Here is a 21701-nt window from a genome sequence, read left to right as displayed (position 1 = left end):
AAAATAAGACATATTAGACGTTACAAATATCATATTATTACTAGGCTCACCCGCCTTTTAAGGCGACTGACTTTTATCCTCAGTTTGTGTGCGCTCCATGTGTACATCAGGCATGTAAGTGTAGGGAATGAGAACATCAAAGTGCCCATTCATAACATCTCCCGAAAACCTAAGTTTTTTTTATCCCCTCGAGTGCCTGTCCAAAGTCATACAATGTCAGCCTAAATCTGTACCGCTAAAGACGGAGTTTCATGCACTAAATAAGCTATAGATGAGAATAAGCAAGCACCATCTCCCCTGATATTTACAACGCGGGGAGGCATTTGTACTCCATCAACATTAATTATTTCCAGAGACATAATTTTGTCTATTTTTCCAGCGAATCACGCACAAAAGCAATGGAACGATGGGAGCATCAGAACTCTGCTCACATTGCGTCGCTTCGTGCCGCAAGTAGTAAGTCTGTGATAAGCGGAATACCGCTACGGTTTGCACTCACGGGACGGAAGGACAATCCCGACCGCTTTTATATAGTAGATTATTGTACTGTACATTTAATTACACACACACACACACACAGTTCTTACACACAACCACTAACCTATGAAGGCACGACCTCAGTAGGAGAGTCTTAAGGTGGTGCAGTATCTTCAGCAGGTGCGTCGTTGTCTTCTTCCACTGAAGGAGTACTAGGAGTAGGCAGTGGGTGTCTGGGTGCGCGGCTGAAGAACATCTTGATAGGCAGTTGCTGGCGCTGTCTTTTCATGTGTGAGGAGGCTTTTGTAGGGTATTGCCATCTTTGATCATATCCAAGAGTTTCACCTTCTCCTAGATAGTAAGCATCTTCCTCCGGCGCTTAGTTTTATTGTCAGAAGGCTTAGAAAAAGCAGCACGTTTAGGAACCATCGCGGGGCTTAGATAAAAGTTCTCAGAAAGCGCATGTGTAGTGACGTAAGCGTGTATGAGAAAAAATCGCGATAGAGTGAAGCCGCGAAAGTAGAAGCATGATATAGCGAGGGATCACTGTATAACTGAAATTTCGTGAAAAATACCTATACTATTGTGACTGGGGTAACCGACTATTCACCATATCTACCGGCAATGGCCCAAGGACAAGTCTGTAGCTGTTCTGCAGCGTCTGTTTAACAGTTAACCTAGGACAAAGTAATTGGTTGTCCTCTGCAGGACTAGGCTTACCATGTAATGTGCATGATGAACAATGTTCAGAACATTTAACACAGAGCTTTGACTCTTCTTCGCACTCTACTGTTCTGCCGCAGGGATGATTCTGAGCCACTGGTGCTCTTCTAATCTGAAGATGTAAGTGAAAGCAGGATGATTACCTGTGTTGAAGCTCCAGTCTTGTGCTGCAGCAACAGCATCTGTTTTGAACGAAGGCTTGAGGCCGTACCTATACAGTAATAAAGTACCTGTATTTTCCTTGGAAACCTAGACTCGCCTTTGTGTCTCTCATGCAACTTTCTGAACGAAGCTTGACAATACCTGTATAACTGTTTACAGATGTAGCTTTTACAGTTTCTTTGTAATGGTACAATTACAATAAAGGCTTTATATTCTATTTAAGGAAAATAAAAGTGCTTCCTAACCTGCAAAAAGTTTTTCATAGAAAAATTAGATGTTAGATGTGACTTTATTTTTCTTATATAGAAATAATGGATATGAATACAGAGTGAAAGTGAGATGTTAGTGTGTTTTTTTTTTTTGTAATATAAATACATGTATGAATTCAGAACAGTACAGTATCCACACAGGACACAACTACCCACGTGGATACTTGGTGAAGCACTGACTAAGAACTCTACTATTAGTATATTGCGCTTATACTCCAGCTGAGACTGCCCAGAGACTAGAAATTTCACAACAGGCTGTCACTTTCTTTTGGTCTAACAAGAAAGAGACAGCCTGTTATAGGGTCCTTGAGACTCTGTGAAAAGAGAAGTAGTAGCATTAAGTATTGCCTTCTTTTCTTGAAAAAAAGTTTGTTATACTGAAATTTACATTTGTATTAAACAAAATCCGTTAAACATGATGTTGTGTGTATGTTTGTCCAGGCCCACAAAAAGTATTCATTATTCTGAAAATTTTGTTACTTTGGTATTCATTATAACGGGATTGACCTGTATTTTGTTTTGAATAGAGATGATGTTGATCAAAAATACATACTGTGAAAACTGTTGCAGGATTGCAGTGAATCGTTTATACAAACATCTAAAATTTAACCACATCATCCAGTATATAAATGAAAGCTAAGCATGTAGCACCAATGTGACGCAGATAGTGAAAGCAAGCGTTACATAATTGACTAGCAAAATACCCGCGCTTCGCAGCGGAGAAGTAGTGTGTTAAAGAGGTTATGTAAACATATATATACATATACATATATACACATATCTACATATACATATATATACATATACATATATATATATATATATATATATATATATATATATATATATATATATATATATATATATATATATATATATACAGTATATACATATACACATCCACATATATATATATATACATATATATATATATATATATATATATCAACATATATATACACATACATATACACACATACATATACATCCATCCATCCATCCTCTTCATATATACATATATACATAGTGCGTTGTAACACGGGCTGTGATTGTTACATGGGAGGGAGACGACAAATCACAGCTTCCCGCTTTCTAATCGGGCCTGTGATTGGTGCTTTGACGGATGCCCAGATCCCACAGTATCTCCCCTTAGGAGTGGCGTTAGGCAAGTGTAATTGAATAGCGGTGCTGCAAGTTTAGCTTTACACCTGTTTTTAAGGCTTATTGACTGAAAGGGGCTTTCATGAAAAAACTTAGGGCTTTGCTACAGGATACACCCTCCACAAGTTAAGGAAGTAAAAATAAAGGTATATATTTCTGTTTTATTTAAACCTTTTAAGTTTGTATGCGGGCAGCATGGTGGCGCAGTGAAAGGTGCCAGTTAGGAGACCCGGGTTCGCTTCCTTGCGTGGAGTTTGAATGTTCTCCCTGTGTCTGTCTGGGTTTCCTCTGGGTACTCTGGTTTCCTCCCACAGTCCAAAGACATGCAGGTTAGGTGCATTGGCGATTCTAAATTGTCCGTGGTGTGTGGGTGTGTGTGGGTGTGTGCGCCCTGCGGTTGGCTGGCACCTTGCCCGGGGTTTGTTTTCTGCCTTGTGCCCTGTGTTGGCAGGGATTGGCTCCTGTATTTAGGATATAGCGGGTTGGATAATGGATGAATGGACGTTTGCATGCATAGCCCTATTTGCCTGTTTTCGTTTTTTTTCTTTCTTCAGTAATATTTCAGCAAACCCGGAGCTTGTCAGTTCAAATCCTGGTACTGACACCACTATGTGACTCTGAGGAAGTCACTTCACCTGCCTGTGCTGCAAAAAACAAAAGTAATGTAACAAATTGTACCTCAGATGTTGCAAGTTGCTGGAATAAAGGCATAAGTAAAATAGATAAATATGTATTATACACATAGGAACTATTCATTTATTTTCAGTTAAGTCATCTGCAGCAAACCTTTATAAATGAGGGTTTCTCATTTTTAGATAGTGCAAACTGTTTCTTCTTCATTGAGGTTTTCTCTTGGAGAGCTTTTTTCATTTCATTGAAAATTAAAGCAGCAGCTGCCAAAATATGTAGCTTTCTTATTAATTTTTCAACATTGAGTAAAATAACTTTATAAAGTAACATAAAAGGTTTAAATACTGGTTATCCTTTTACACTAAAATATTACTAAAGAGATACAAAAAAAGTAAAATGCATATGTTCTTTTTCTTTAAGGAGATTAAATATAACTGAAGAAAGAAAAAAAAAAAAGTAAAACAGCCAAATGGGGCTATGCATACGAACTTAAAAGGTTTAAATAAAACAGAAATATACACCTTTATTTTTACTTCCTTAACTTGTGGAGGGTGTATCCTGTAGCAAAGCCCTAACTTTTTTCGTGAAAGCCCGTTTCAGTCAAGAAGTCTTAAAAACAGGTGTAAAGATATTGACAATAAGTTACGCAAACCCACCAAGACATGGAATCGTTTAAATCAAGTATCATTACATCTTCCTTTCTTAAAGAGAAGTAAGGCAGTACTTATAAGCTTACATATATATACAGTGGGTACAGAAAGTATTCAGACCCCCTTCAATGTTTCACTCTTTGTCATATTGCAGCCATTTGCTAAAATCATTTAAATTAATTGTTTCCCTCATTAATGTACACACAGCACCCCATATTGACAGACAAAAAAAAGAATTTTTGAAATTGTTGCAGATTTATTAAAAAAGAAAAACTGAAATATCACATGGTCCTAAGTATTCAGACCCTTTGCTCAGTATTTAGTAGAAGCACCCTTTTGAGCTAATACAGCCATGAGTCTTCTTGGGAAAGATGCAACAAGTTTTTCACACCTGGATTTGGGGATCCTCTGCCATTCCTCCTTACAAATCCTCTCCAGTTCTGTCAGGTTGGATGGTAAACGTTGGTGGACAGCCATTTTTAGGTCTCTCCAGAGATGCTCAATTGGGTTTAAGTCAGGGCTCTGGCTGGGCCATTCAAGAACAGTCACAGAGTTGTTGTGAAGCCACTCCTTCGTTATTTTAGCTGTGTGCTTAGGGTCATTGTCTTGTTGGAAGGTAAACCTTCGGCCCAGTCTGAGGTCCTTAGCACTCTGGAGAAGGTTTTTGTCCAGGATATCTCTGTACTTGGCCGCATTCATCTTTCCCTCAATTGCAACCAGTCGTCCTGTCCCTGCAGCTGAAAAACACCCCCACAGCATGATGCTGCCACCACCATGCTTCACTGTGGGGACTGTATTGGACAAGTGATGAGCAGTGCCTGGTTGTCTCCACACATACCGCTTAGAATTAAGGCCAAAAAGTTCTATCTTGGTCTCATCAGACCAGAGAATCTTATTTCTCACCATCTCAGAGTCCTTCAGGTGTCTTTTAGCAAACTCCATGTGGGAGTTGGCCTTAATTCTAAGCGGTATGTGTGGAGACAACCAGGCACAGCTCATCACTTGTCCAATACAGTCCCCACAGTGAAGCATGGCGGTGGCAGCATCATGCTGTGGGGGTGTTTTTCAGCTGCAGGGACAGGACGACTGGTTGCAATCGAGGGAAAGATGAATGCGGCCAAGTACAGGGATATCCTGGACAAAAACCTTCTCCAGAGTGCTAAGGACCTCAGACTGGGCCGAAGGTTTACCTTCCAACAAGACAATGACCCTAAGCACACAGCTAAAATAACGAAAGAGTGGCTTCACAACAACTCCGTGACTGTTCTTGAATGGCCCAGCCAGAGCCCTGACTTAAACCCAATTGAGCATCTCTGGAGAGACCTAAAAATGGCTGTCCACCAACGTTTACCATTAAACCTGACAGAATTGGAGAGGATCTGCAAGGAGGAATGGCAGAGGATCCCCAAATCCAGGTGTGAAAAACTTGTTGCATCTTTCCCAAGAAGACTCATGGCTGTATTAGCTCAAAAGGGTGCTTCTACTAAATACTGAGCAAAGGGTCTGAATACTTAGGACCATGTGATATTTCAGTTTTTCTTTTTTAATAAATGTGCAACAATTTCAAAAATTCTTTTTTTTGTCTGTCAATATGGGGTGCTGTGTGTACATTAATGAGGGAAAAAATTAATTTAAATGATTTTAGCAAATGGCTGCAATATGACAAAGAGTGAAAAATTGAAGGGGGTCTGAATACTTTCCGTACCCACTGTATATATACATATACACATATCAACATATATATACACACATACATAAACACACACATATACATACACACACACACATATATATATATATACACACATATATATATATATATATATATATATATATATATATATATATATATATACACACACACAGACACACATATATATATATATATATATATATATATATATATATATATAAATATTTACATATCTACACATATACACATCTAGATATATATACACATATATATATATATATACAGTGATCCCTCGCTATATCGCGCTTCGCCTTTCGCGGCTTCACTCCATCGCGGATTTTATATGTAAGCATATTTAAATATATATCGCGGATTTTTCGCTGCTTCGCGGGTTTCTGCGGACAATGGGTCTTTTAATTTCTGGTACATGCTTCCTCAGTTGGTTTGCCCAGTTGATTTCATACAAGGGACGATATTGGCAGATGGCTGAGAAGCTACCCAGCTTTCTCTCTCTCTCTCTCTCTCTCTCTCTTGCGCTGACTAGGGGGGTGTGAGCAGGGGGGCTGTGTGCAGCTGCTTCCTGAAAGGACATGCTGCACGGAGCTTCGCATACTTAAAAGCTCAAAAGGGCACGTATTGATTTTTTATCTCTCTCTCTATCTCTCTCTAACTCTCTCTCTGCTCCTGACAGAGGGGGTGTGAGCTGCCGCCTTCAACAGCTTTGTACCGGCGGTGCTTCGCATATTTAAAAGCCAAAAAGCCCTATTGTTTTTTTTTTTTGACGGCTTGCTTTGCACTCCTTTGAAAAGGAAGATATGTTTGCATTCTTTTAATTGTGAGACAGAACTGTCATCTCTGTCTTGTCATGGAGCACAGTTTAAACTTTTGAAAAAGAGACAAATGTTTGTTTGCAGTGTTTGAATAACGTTCCTGTCTCTCTACAACCTCCTGTGTTTCTGCGCAAATCTGTGACCCAAGCATGACAATATAAAAATAACCATATAAACATATGGTTTCTACTCCGCGGATTTTCCTACTTCGCGGGTGGCTCTGGAACGCAACCCCCGCGATGGAGGAGGGATTACTGTATATATATATATCTAGACATACATACATACATACATAGATTGACACATACATATATACATATGTACATATATATATATATATGTAATTGTGTTATCATTGTTATGAGTGTTGCTGTCATATATATATATATATATATATATATATAATATATGTGTATGTGTATATGTGTATATATATATATATATATATATATATATATATATATATATATATATATATGACAGCAACACTCATAACAATGACAACACAATTACATTGACAATCATGTTACGTTATTTTTAAAATGTTTCCTTTACTTTTTCATAACCTCTTTAACACACTACTTCTCCGCTGCGAAGCGCGGGTATTTTGCTAGTGTATATATATATATATATATATATATATATATATATATATATACATACACACATACACATATATATATATATATATATATATATATATATATATATATATATATATATATATATATACACACATATATGTATACACACACACATATATATATATATATACATACATATACACACATGCAGTTTCAATAACATAGAAATCAATATAAACAACATTAACATCATTATCATATGAGAATATGAAGTAATATATAAGAAGCACATTTCATATAAATATAAATTATTAAACAGTAAAATCTTCTTCTGTAATTTGCTACCGTGGCTATTCGTTTGTCTGTCCAGGATTTTAAATCACCTGTAGCTCGCAAACCGTTTCACCTATTGACTTGAAATCTGGTACACATATAGTACGTCACGTCTACTATCCGCTTTATGGGTAATGATTGTATTACTCTTTTTTATCTTTATTTTATTTTATTGTAGAATCAACTCCTATCTGCGCACACCAGGGTGGCCGTGGGCGGATGCGTATGGTGTATTCACTCCATGTTATCGTGCATTGCGCTGTCACTGGTATTTTGATAAAAGAATTTGAACAACATATAAGAAGCGTATAAATTATTAAACAGTAAAACATTAACATTTAAGAAGTAAAGTTACATTAAGTACTACTGCAGTGCCTTCGGGTATACCTCATTTTTTGTTTGCCCATTACATGCTTAAATGTATACATTTTTTGGTGCACCTACCCGAGATCACACGACATATAACCGAGCGTGGGAGAAGCATGGATTTTAAACACGCGTTGAGTTCATCTGCTGGTCTCCCTCGTGAAATAACTGGTAATGTTTGACTAAAATCTACAGCGAGTAAAACGACATTACCTCCAATTTTTTTTTTTTACGATCTCTGAGATCTTGCTTTTTTCGGTTCAAGGGTTCATAAGCTCTTTTATGTTCCATGGTGTACTTATCCCAAACCATCATCTTTGAATGTTGCAAGACTTTCGCCTTGTATGTAGATCGGGGTAATTACATTCATTGCATTCCTAGTCTGAATCACAATCTGATTGTATGGGTGGTTACCTGGCACTGTAGGGTTGCCACCCGTCCTTTAAAATACGGAATCGTCCCGTATTTGAGAATGAAATTGCGCGTCCCGTTTTGAATCAATACGGGACGGGATTTATCCCGTATTTTTTTTATCATTTTTTTTAAAGCAGCGTCTCATGCAAATCATTCCCACACGCATTTTATGAAAATGCCTCCTTTCCTACTTTTGATTGGGTAATACTTGATGTCATCGTTAGTTTGATTGGTCTTTTTAACTGTCCAGTGAGGAGGGCGGGTTTTTTAAGTAGAGTCTGCAAAGTCTTGGCACTGGGATGTGGCACCCGCTGCAGTATGCGTCCCTTATTTTTTTGTATTAAAAGTGGTAACCCTACCTGGCAGGTAACACTTATGTTTGGTCATGAAGTCGTCTAAAATCCGCCACGTGCCCTCTTTTAATTGTGAGAAGCAGATATATATAGCCAAATTCTCGCGCTTCGTTGCGGCGAAGTACTGTTTTTAATTTTTTAAGAAGAAAATAAAACCTTTTTAAACGGATCGAAAATATACCAATAAGAATTTGTTAAGGATCTGTTTTTTTGTGAACCTCGCTTTTCACAGCTGTCGCGCTACGGCGTGTGTTTCGTTTATTTGACAGTATGTAGATCGTGGTAATTACATTCATGGCATTCGTTTTCTGAATCACAATCTGACAGTATGGATGGTTACCTGCCAGGTTACGCTTGTGGTTGGTCAGGAAGTCGCCTTACATCCGCCACGTGCCCTCTTTCTGTTCCCAGAAGCTGATCATAGAATAGTTTTAATAGTTTACTTTCAAATAATGCAAAGAGTATGCGACACGTGTTTCTCCCTAATTCTGGGCTCATCAGGCATACACACTCACTGCATCCCCTCTCGGGAATCGAATCTCTATCGTCAGCGCCAGAGTTGAAGCCCCTAACGTTGTGGTCAGCAAGTCGGCTAACATCCGCCATGTGTCGTCTTTCAGTTGCTAGAAGCAGATCATAGAATGGTTGAAACTGTTGCCCCTAACGTTGAGCTACAGCATGTGGTTCGTTTATACCTCGTGTCTTCTCATTAAACTTTTATCTCGCGAATATGTTATTGCAATCCGCAGCGGGAGCGTTTCTATAAACTTAATTTAAACTTACGTTTTACACCGTGCTTTGTTTCCCTTATGAACATGCTTGTATGCTTCACTCGCTCGGTTCTTATTGTTTCGCTCCCTTCTCAATTGTTTAATGAATTTTTTGTTCTTCGCTGTTTGCGGCTCCTCCTTCATTTGTCCCTACTGCGTTCACAGTCTTTTCACGTGATTACGTGGGAGGCGTGATGACGTGACACTCAACTCCTCCTCCCACGGCCATCAAGCTGCCGTCCATTACAGTATATTGTGAAAAAGAGGTTCCAGTTATGACCATTACGCGTTGAATTTCGAAATGAAACCTGCCTAACTTTTGTAAGTAAGCTGTAAGGAATCACCCTGCCAAATTTCAGCCTTCCACTTACACGGGAAGTTGCAGAATTAGTGATGAATCAGTCAGTCAGTGAGTCAGTGAGGGCTTTGCCTTTTATTAATTAGTATAGATTAGAACGGAGGAAAATGGGATGCTATCACCAGTTAAGAATAGTTACTGTAGGTATAGTCAGTCCACCTCAGTGGCTAGTTCTGGTTTAGTCTAAGCAAAAACAAACAGTCCAAGAAAAAATAAATCTCAAATTACTTCTGTCACATAATCAATATGTCAGGTATCCAGCTGTATTTTCTAGGGATTTTTTTTTTTTTTTTTTTTTTTAAGGGCGATACCTTACTGGATGTGATGATTCTGATACTGATTTTTTTTTGTCCTGCTTTAAAGTGTAAAGTTTATTTTTTTTATGATTAAACTATAGACCACTGGTGTTAATATAATTTTGTTAATAAAATATGATTAGTTTATGTAGGCTTATTAATACAGCGACCATAAAAATACTACAATAAGTAAAATTGCCTTAAAATAATACTTGAACTAATAAAATATGTACAAAAATATTTATCAATTTCACATATAGCATAAAAGAAAATGCTTCTTATAATTCCATTATTGTTGAATTTTGTCTGTAATGTACCTATCTGAAACAAAGCTTAATTAAAAAAAGTAGTTTTCACCATTCTCTAACCAATTGTGTGTGTGTGTGTGTGTGTGTGTGTGTATATATATATATATATATATATATATATATATATATATATATATATATATATACACATACACAACAGTCATACCTTTGCTTCCATATACTGTATATGGAGATATATATTCCCACACAGTCAGCTTATTGATAATGTCAATTAAACATACTTTAAATGTAAATATACGTATAGTTATAAGTTTTAATAATTTTTAATCATTAATGCACTGCAGCTGTTTGCTGTTAAAATATACATTTACTATATTTATACAGGTGTTTTTTTCTCTTCAGTGTACTATCTAGACAGTCACAATTCTTGAGGTGTATTTATAATTATGGATTACCATTTTAATAATGCAGTGCTTGTTTCTTACCATAACTTATGCCATATGACACAGATAAACAAATAATAAACACAATATAACTCTTTAAAAAACACAAATGTATCAAATGATCATAAGTAGACTGCACTATGTGAGACTCAAGAATTGTGTTTCTAATACAGATGTGAGCAACACTGGAGCACCACAAGCAACAGCCTTTCTTCCTTTCTCTTTATTCTGTACACCTCCGACTATGAATATAACATCGGGTCATGTCACTTGCAGAAATTCGCAGTTGATTCTGTACTTATGGGGTGTATTGATAAAGGGGATGAGACAGAGTACAGAAGTCAGGTGGAGAATTTTGTTTCTTGGTGTAAAGAGAATTTTATGTATCTTAACATGAGCAAATATGCTTCTATAATAACTTACTGTGACTGCCAATTCAGAAGTTTTATTTGTTTTTAATTTTTTCTTCCTTTTTAGTCATTCTGGTGTATGTTCAGACTGTAGTGTATGTGTATATATTTATCTGTTTATGTATATATTTATTTAACTCTTAGGGCGGAGGAGGGGTAGAGGGCGACAATCGGCTGTTAATAGCGACAAAACTCACTGTTACATCACAGTCATTCCTTCTCTGCTCAAAGGAATGTTAGACTTACTGACTCAGCATCTAATCCTTGCATGTTCGTGAGTTACAAAATGTAAACAAATGTAAACAAAGGCAAGATGGCATCGACATCTCACGAGGGAACGAAGCAAGTGCAGAAAGGAAAATACTCGGCAGATGATGTTTTGCACATTATCGCTGAGTCGGACTCTGATTTTTCAAAATCTGATTTTGTGGACAGTGATCAGGAGATCGAGCAAGAGAGTGAGTAACTTGCATCAGCTGATCGGACACCAGCCAATGCCACCCCAGCTGATCGGCTGCCGGCTTAGCGCATTCGCGCAGCCGACGCACCTATGGCATGGTTCGTGTGAGATGAATACCCAGACATTGATCCGTGAGAGCCAAACTGGCTACCGGACTTCACAAGACAGCATGGCTTGCTGTTGGACACGACAGATTACCAGCTGCTGGACTACTTCAGGCTGCTCTCTCCTGATGCTGCTTTTCAGCTACTGTCAGATGAGACAAACAGGTATGCAGAGCAATTCTTTGAATCGTGGGCTGCGCTTATACCACATTCTCGTTTTTCAAAGTGGAAACCCACAACAAAAGACGAAATGAAGGGCTTTGTTAGAGATGGGACTAGACAGGTGATGTAACTTTAGGGAGCATTGGTCCAAACATGCTTTGTCCCCTGGCGGCTTTGGACAGGTTATGCCGCTTGATAGGTACGTGCTGCTGGAAAGTTTTATTCACTTCTGTGATAACCAGAAGCAAAGCCCAAGGGGTGAGGCAGGCTATAACCCCATGTATAAAGTTCAGCCCCAGCTTGACATTGTGGAACCAACATATAAACAATTTTATCAGCCTGGCCGTGATTTGTCTGTGCATGAATCTATGATAAAATAAAAGGGACGCCTTTTTTTCTGACAGTATATGCCAGACAAGCCCACAAAGTATGGCATAAAGGATTTTGTACTGGCAGAAGCAAACACTGGTTTCTGCCTGAAAGTAATTACATATGCAGGAAAGTATTTCTTTCAAAGCGAGAATTGTCCCTTGACAAGTCAGGTTGTGCTGGAGCTGCTTCAGGGCTCTTTGTTTACACCACTGGAAATTTACTGCAAATAAAAAAAGACACCTGCTGGCTCAACTACCATAGCACCTTGTACAAAGGAGGACTGCAACCAGTTTCCCTTAAAGCTTAGAAAAACAAGGGCTGAAAAGATCTTTTTTTGTGATCACGCAATTTACAGAACACAAATTGAGACTTTTGTAATGATAATCATCTGATTTAGATCGGTGACCAATTGAACAGAGTATCCCTAGTATGTTCACAACATCCCAAATATTTTTGCGAAAATATTGTTCAGTTTCCCACTTCTTGAAAAACTTCCTGTGAACAAAAGTGGAGCACCCTCAAAAGAGAACTGCTTTTAGAATTGTAGACCCACCTCCTCCCTCATTCATTGGTCAGGAATCCTTCCCTATAATAGCTCATTCATTACCTACCATTATGCTTCTCTTGATACCAACATTTAAGAGCAGTGTCTTAGAATATAGTTTTACATTAAAAGTGAAAGAAAAACCACTTTTCTTGTTTATAGTTTTCAGCATTGAATGACACTGGATTTAATTTTCCTTTTTTGACACTGATAATCAGAAAGAGTTTTAAATTTCAAAATGAAAACAAATTTCTTCATAATGATGTAAATACACTACAATTACAATATTAAACACAAAATAATTTATTGCGTGAGTGTTACTTCTCTACTATAGCACACCCAAAACATCACTGGTGCATCCAGTTGGTTTTAGATGTCGCATAATTAGTTAAATGGAGGTTACCTGTTTATAATTTTATTATAAATATATATGGTTAGTCACTTTCCTTGCAAAAAATATGAGTATGAAGACAAAAGAGCACTCCTGACAATTCTGTGACAAGTACCAGTCAGGGGATGGATAAAAGAAAATTTCCCAGTTACTGAGTATCCATCAGAGTACAATTTAGTCAGTTATTAAAAAATGTAAAGAATATGGCACAGATGAAAACATACCTAGACCAGGCCATTTTCAAACTTGAGTGACTGTGCAAGGAAGGCATTACTGAGGGCAGCCACCAGGAGACCTATGACAGTTCTGAAGGAGTTACAAGCTTCTATGGCTGATATGGGGGAAGACTGCATACAGTTTGCCCGGGTGCTGCACCAGTTGCAGCTTTATGTGAGAGTGCCAAGGAGAAAGCTATTGTTGGGAAGAAAACTCGCATCATCTTGTCGGGAGTTTACCAGAAAGTGTATGGGAGACTGTCAAATTATGTGAAATGAGGTTTTATGGTGTAATGAGACCAAAATTGAGCCATCATAGTAAACTGCTTACACCATACACCACATATTGTCAAGAACACACCATCCTTACTGTCGAGCATAGTTGTGACAACATTATGCTGTTGGAGTTCTATACAACAGCTCCTGGGCATATTGTGTAGGTAGAGTAAATAAAGGGAAATCCCGGAGGGAAACCTGCTGCATTCTACAATAGAAATGTGACTTGAGAGAGGATTTCATTTTCCAGCATGTCAACAACCCTAAACATAAAACCAGAGTTACACAGGAATGGTTTTAAACAACAGTGTTAATGTTCTAGACTGCCTATGTCAGAGCTGAGGACACAATACAAAGGAGAATGTGACAGGACTATAAAATAACTTGTTACTTATTGTCCCCATACAATTTGACAGATCTTGAGAATTTTTGCAAAGGAGAATAAAGAAAGAATGCAGATGTGTAAAGCAGAGAAACCTATCCACAAAGACTCAAGGCTATAATTTCTGACAAATCTGCCTGCCTGGATGAATGCTTAAGCAATTAATTATTTAGTTTAGTAATTGTAATAACCTTTGATCAATTTATGTCAACTTTGTTTTAATTTCACTGTTTAAGTCTCTGTTCTGATGAACGGCATTGAAGAATCCTCAATAGATTCATTAGAGTTCAGTATTGTAAAATAATGAAGCATCAAAATGTGTGGGGGTTGTGATATTAAATAATATTTGTAGGCACTGCACATGTTTTTGTGATGTTAATAACATACAGCTAACTTGAGTTTTTTCCGTGACACATTTTGATGTTGGTGGTGTTTCAGCTGTGGCTCCTGTTGAAGCCCACTGTATCAGGAAGTTTGTAATCTCCATTTTCCATGAAGATATAATTTAAAAAAAAAAAAATCTTGTCCACTTTAGATTTAGATTTGATTAATTTTATAAAGTGAAAAGTGGTAAATCTATAAAAAATGAATTTTTGAATGTTATAGTCATTATACGATCATACATTGTACATTCTTTCTAAATTACCAAATTTTGATATATTTTTTTCTTGTGTGTATAAAATTTATATATCCTGTTCTTTTCCTCCTAGGGATTTGTTAAAGATGTCCTTGAAGATTCCCTCACCATTGTTTTTGAAAACAAGTGAGTGTACTCTATTCTCTTATTTCAGACAGAACCTGTTATTATTTGTAGCTATTCTGTCAAGTTAAATTACTAATTTTAATATTAAGAAAATACCTAGAGATTCTATAATAATACATCTACTTTCTCCTTTCTGCTAATGACCATTTCATTCAAAGGCCTGTATCTGACCTGTAAATTGCTTTAGGTGGACTTTTAGCCATGAAAAGGTAAACAAGACTTGGCAATAATGATGTTCAAGTACAAAGTGTTTAGAGCGGCAGAATCAACAAGTACAAGTTACATATTAAATGAAAGAGCTATTAATAAAATACAATTTGTTCTTTAATTAATAAACACCTGAAAAATAATGGTTGTGTTTATTAAATACATTCTGCTGTCAGTGAAGAAGCTTTTGGGATTAATTTACAGTATTAGAGAATTGTAGATTTCATTTACTGTGATAAAGCAGTTCTAAAACTAGTTTAGTTAGAATTAGTGCCCTGAGAATGTCCTACAATAGAGGGAGACACATTATTACCCATTAAAATCAGATTTTGCACCAGTTATAGTCTTTGGGTTTTGGGGGGTGGGGGGTTCCCTCTTGGGAAAATGTTTTTTTGGGTCACATGACCATTCCTGGGGTTTTTTTTTTTTTTTTTGTTTCCACAATGACAGATTTGGTAGGTTAATTCTTACATATAGACTATTTTAAATAATTGATCAATTCCTTAATTTTTGTGACTATTACTATTTTGCATAGTGCTAATCTGGATAGTAAAACAGAATTAAAGTGACTATTTTTATTTAACTGTTGGTTATTAATGTTATTAATTATGTTAACAAATAATAAATTCAAAAAGGAATTTAAGTAAAGTCCATCCATCCATTTTCCAACCCGCTGTATCCTAACTACAGGGTCACGGGGAGGGGGGGTCTGCTGGAGCCAAGCCCAGCCAACACAGGACGCAAGGCAGGAAACGAACCCCAGGCAGGGTGCCAGCCCACCGAAGAATTTAAGTATAGTGCTGAGAATAAATAATGATGAAATTAAAAATTTAAATATGACACTTAAAGATGAACAAATTAACAAATAGATTATATACATTTAATAAATGAAATGTTTCTGCCACTATATGATAGTCACCTTTTTTCGCCTCTCTCAGATATAGCAGTTTTTAATTTTTGGATAACATCCAGTATTAAAACACTTAGAGAACTCTCTATTAATAATATATTTGCATCTTATGAACAGTTATGACTCAGATTTAAGATAGGTATATATGATATTTGGAATTATTCATTTTATGACCTGTATAGTACATTTCGGAAAACTTTGTGGCACGAATGCAACATTATTCATATTATTCACATTCATTTACATAACATCTTGCAGTTGTAATTGGTGACTGCATTTTTTTTTTTCCCGATCTTGCCAGTCTCCATGTTGCTGTATGGTGCTGTTTTTTTTGTACTCCAGGACATGCAGAGGAAAGATTAGTACAGAGAGGTCAGTTCAGCGCTATAAGCAATCATCAGATTCAAATGTTAACAGTTCACACACACACACAAGGACTGTCCTTCCTACATTTACGACATGTGTACCTGTTGCAATGTACACACTTCTCTCTGTGCTGTGGTTTCTATTACACACCTGAAAGAAAGAGACAATATATGTGACATTTTGAAAAAATAAAATCGACAAGCTTCTGTTCCAAGACAGCCGCTTTCCCCAGGAAAGTAAACTGAGTCAGTGTCAGGTGCCCCTTCAATGTAATAGGAACCAAAGTATAGAGAGAAGTGTGCGCATTGCAATAGGTACACATGTAGTAAATGTAGAAAGGGCAGTCCTTGCATGTGTGTGAACTGTTAACATTTGAATTTGATGATTGCATATAGCTCTGAACTGACATTTCTGTACTATTCTTTCCTCTTCATGTCCCGGAGTACAAAAGAAACACCACCATACAGCAACATGTGGGGACTGGCAAGATTGGGGTGGGGATGGAGAGTAGAGAAACCACTCGGTCACTGATTACAATCACAAGATGTTATGCGAATGAATATGAATAATGTTGCATCTCTGTTACAATGTTTTCCGATATGTACTATACAGGTCATAAAATCAATAATTCCAAATATCATATATACCTATGTCTCTTTTTTTTTTTTTGTCAGTGTGGCTTTGACATCATGGACCATAAGGTGCATACTAATTCAGCGTGAGCAGGAACACTTAGTAAATCTGAATTTAAAAAAAATCAAGTGACGGTGAGATACAAAAAAGGCAGATTCGCCAGCGTTTATGTGTCAGCTTTTATCCCTCCAGATCAGAGAATGTCCAGTTCCATTGTCTCAAAACACAATTCACATCTACAGTTATTCCCAGTTTCAAATAAAAACTAACAGCGTCAGTTCCCTAAGGCGGTAGTATATATCGTGATCGTGACTGAGAAAATAAAAGTGAAACTAAACGGTAACTTTTACAAGTACTATAAATGTACACCGTCTGTTACAGATGCAAACCAAATGTATGTGTGTACTGTATAATATTAAACAATAAGAGCAGCTCACTACTGAAAACGGCAAATAAAGGAGGCAGTCGGGATTGAACCGGGGACTCTTGATTACAAGTCAGCAAATCTTACCGCTACGCCACGGAAGCTGTTGTCTTATCCTTGAATCTTTTGTGAAAGTGTTTATTTGATCTTTGGACTTCAGGCTTCACACATTATATAGTTTATGCCAACATTTTGTCATTTACCACTACAATATGAAAAACGTTTCTGTTTTAACAATGTGTTTACACAGATTATTATAGAAACGGAACACACATGAAATGCATGTGTTCCAAATAACAATCTATTATTTCCACTCTAAAACTCCAGCACTTCACTCCCAGATAATCAAGGCATGAGTTGGGAGAACTTTGTGCACGTTTTGCGGCAGTGGAGGGATGGAATAGCCGGTTGCTTGCTGCTTGTCTTTATCAGCACATTTACAGGACAAAAGACGCTGATGGAGAGGTGCGATGGGATTTAAGGTGGGCCAGATCTACGATTTTTTTCGTAGGCTCTGGTAATTCTAGTGTTAAACTTGCTGTCTCCTCCTTACTACAGCCACATATCTAATCCCGGATTAACAGGAAAAGGGGGTGGCCTGGCTGTGGTTTATAGATCTACCTTAACAATGTAGGAACTCTTCTTTTTTGAAGTCACATCTTTTGAATATATTACTGTGAAAATGGTTTCCTCCCCTCCTGTGCTTCTGCTGTTAGTTTATCGCCCTCCCAAATCTGTGGTGAACTTTCTGTCTGAATTTAAAGATCTTCTCACTGTAATCTCATCTCTTTGCCCTGCTGTAATTGTACTTGGTGATTTTAATATTCATGTTGATATCAACTGCTTTCTCACAGCTGAGTTCATCTCAACTTTGTAATGTTTTCACTTGACACATGTTGATTTCTCCCACTCATACTCATGGTCATATTCTTGATTTGCTTTGTTCAAATGGCTTGAATAATGTCTCTGTCTCAGGTTCACTCTCTGGTATTTCTGATCATAAGCTTATCAAATGTAACTAGCATTATTACCACTACTCCTGTTGAGAAAAAGTCTGTCTCTTATTGCAACATTAGGTCTGTTAATTCAGATTTGTTTGCTGCTTCCCTTCTGTCCAGCTGCTCCTGTCCCTGGTACATCCATGAGATTAGAGCTATAAAAGCCACTAGCCAGCATATTGAGCGGCTTTATAAGAAAACGGGCCTCATAGTTCACTCACAGCTTTACACTGAGCACATGCAGTACTTAAATATAGGGATGCCCTTAACACTGCTCGCTCCAACTATTATTCCCCTCTCATAAATGGTGCTAGAACTCTTTTTTTGGACTGTTAATAAACTCCTCCAGCTCCCTCCTCTAGCATACCTCATTACAGCTGAACAATGTCAGGCTTTCTTACATTTCTTTGATACCAAAGTTGATCAAATCTATCACAGTTTCCCCTCCACACCTCAATCACTCTCTCATTCCGATCTGCCATCTCCATCATCAAGACTCACTTGTTTCTTACCTGTACTCTCTTGCCATCTCTGAACTTATTAATAAGTCTAATTCCTCCCCCTGTCTGGTTGATCCTGCCCCCACTTCTCTGCTTAAGACAAGCTCATCCATAATTAGTATTCCTGATGCCTCATTGATAAATACATGTTTTGTTTCAGGTTCTTTCCCTACTGCCCTCAAAACTGCTGACGTTGCCCCAATCCTTGAAAAACCTGACCTGGATCCTCCTCCTCTCTCCCGTTACAAGCCTATCTCTAATCTCCCTTTTTTGGCTAAGGTGATGTAATGTGTGGTTGCTACATAACTCCATGCTTTTCTTCTAGACATTACACTCTTTGAGCCTTTTCAGTCTGGCTTTTGTACACAGCACAGCACTGAGACAGCTCTTCTCCATGTAGTTAATGATCTTCTCCTGTCTGCAGATTGCGGTTCACTTACTATTCTCCTCCTTCTTGACATAAGTGCAGCATTTGATACTGAATCCTCCTGTCACATCTCTCCACTGTAGGGATCTCTGGCTTAGCCCTTCAATGGTTCACATCATATCTTTCTTATAGGCAACAGTTTGTCACACTCGGTGGAAGATATAAATCCTTCACCTCATCTGTGTCGCGTGGTGTCCCTCAGGGTTCAGTACTTGGGCCATTACTCTTTCTACTTTATGTCCTTCCTTTGGATCAGATTATTTGCAGACATGGCCTTAACTTCCACTGTTATGCAATTATATCTTAGTACACACTCCCCTACAGACTCGCCTCCCAGCACACTCACTGACTGCATCACTGATCTTAAGCTATGGATGGAAAATAAGTTTCTCAAACTTAATGCCAATAAAGCTAAAGTGTTGCTGGTAGACCCCAACTCCCTACTTTCTAAGGCATCCAACTTCTCTGTTTCTATTGATTGTACACTTGTCAAACTTCTGTTGTCAGAAATTTTGGTGTTTTGTTTGGTTCATTACTTAACTTTGAGCTACACATTAGGTCTCTTTCCAAAATTGCATTCTATCATCTCCGTAACATTGCTCGCCTCCATCCATTTTTGTCTTTTAATGATGCTCAAACTCTGGTTCTCTCGTTCTTTGTTTCATAATGTCTCGTAATGATTACTGTAATTCCCTTTTTATCAGCCTCCCTGCAAAATCTATACAGAAGCTACAGTACATTCAGAACTCTGCAGCCAGAGTCCTCACCCACACAAAGCGTTTTACTCACATATCCCCTGTTCTCTCCCAACTTCACTGGTTACCGGTTCCATTAAGGATTAAATTCAAGATTCTGCTTCTCACCTTCAAAGCCCTACATAACCTTGCTCCTCTCTACCTCACTCAGCTCCTAGCTCCTTACACTCCTTATCACTCTCTCCGGTCCTTGAGCAGTAATCTCCTTACTGTCCCACGCACCAGACTGTCCACCCTAGGAGGCAGGTTCTTCAGTGTTATGTCTCCTCATCTCTGGAACTCTTTTCCTCAGTGTCTCAGAGATTGCTTTTCTTTCTCCACTTTTAAATCTCCACTCAAAACTCCCTTCTTCTATGAGCTTTTGTCTTCTGTGTGTTTTTTTTTTTGTCTGCATATAAAGCAGCATTAGGTTTGTGTAAGGCGCTCTATAAATGCAACTTATTATTAATTGTTTTGGAGTGGTCATTTGGATAGATACTTCATTAATCCCAAGGGGAAATTCACATACTCCAGCAGCAGCATACTGATAAAGAAACAATATTAAAGAGTGATAAAAAATGCAGGTAAAACAAACAATAACTTTGTAACATGTTAACGTTTACACCCCCCCCCCCCCCCCCCCCCCCGGGAGGAATTGAAGGATCGCATAGTGTAGGGGAGGAACGATCTCTTCAGTCTGTCAGTGGAGCAGGACATTGACAGCAGTCTGTCGCTGAAGCTGCTCCTCTGTCTGGAGATGATACTGTTTAGTGGATGCAGTGGATTCTCCATGATTGACAGGAGCCTGCTCAGTGACCGTCGCTCTGCCACAGATGTCAAACTGTCCAGCTCCATGCCTACAATAGAGCCTGCCTTCCTCACCAGTTTGTCCAGGCGTGAGGCGTCCTTCTTCTTTATGCTGCCTCCCCAGCACACCACTGCGTAGAAAAGGGCACTCGCCACAACCGTCTGATAGAACATCTGCAGCATCTTATTGCAGATTTTGAAGGATGCCAGCCTTCTAAGGAAGTATAGTCTGCTCTGTCCTCTCTTGCACAGAGCATCAGTATTGGCAGTCCAGTCCAATTAATAATAATAATAATAATAATATCATCCAGCTGCACTCCCAGGTATTTATAGGTCTGCACCCTCTGCACACAGTCACCTCTGATGATCACGGTGTCCAGGAGGGCCCTGGGTCTCCTAAAATCCACCACCAGCTCCTCGGTTTTGCTGATGTTCAGGTGTAGGTGGTTTGAGTTGCACCATTTAACAAAGTCCTTGATTAGGTTCCTATACTCCTCCTCCTGCCCACTCCTGATGCAGTGTCGTCAGCGAACCTTTGCATGTGGCAGGACTCCGAGTTATATTGGAAGTCCGATGTACAGTGGGTACGGAAAGTATTCAGACCCCCTTCAATTTTTCACTCTGTTATATTGCAGCCATTTGCTAAAATCATTTAAATTAATTTTTTCCTCATTAATGTACACACAGCACCCCATATTGACAGACAAAAAAAAGAATTTTTGAAATTGTTGCAGATTTATTAAAAAAGAAAAACTGAAATATCACATGGTCCTAAGTATTCAGACCCTTTGCTGTGACACTCATATATTTAACTCAGGTGCTTTCCATTTCTTCT

General features: G+C 38.1%; 1 protein-coding gene across 3 annotated transcripts in view; it reads left to right on the top strand.

Annotated features, from left to right (window-relative positions):
* Nucleotides 1–21701, top strand: part of fxr1 (FMR1 autosomal homolog 1) — a 128959-nt gene that overhangs the window by 32752 nt on the left and 74506 nt on the right. For all 3 annotated transcript variants that reach the window (XM_051922212.1, XM_051922211.1, XM_051922210.1), the window contains exon 2: nt 14808–14860. In XM_051922212.1, coding sequence (XP_051778172.1) covers nt 14808–14860 — 53 coding nt within the window. The remainder of the gene's footprint in view (nt 1–14807; nt 14861–21701) is intronic.

This window comes from Erpetoichthys calabaricus, chromosome 2, assembly GCF_900747795.2.
Source record: "Erpetoichthys calabaricus chromosome 2, fErpCal1.3, whole genome shotgun sequence".
NCBI classification, from domain to species: domain Eukaryota; kingdom Metazoa; phylum Chordata; class Cladistia; order Polypteriformes; family Polypteridae; genus Erpetoichthys; species Erpetoichthys calabaricus.
This window is presented reverse-complemented; position numbering and strand designations above follow the sequence as displayed.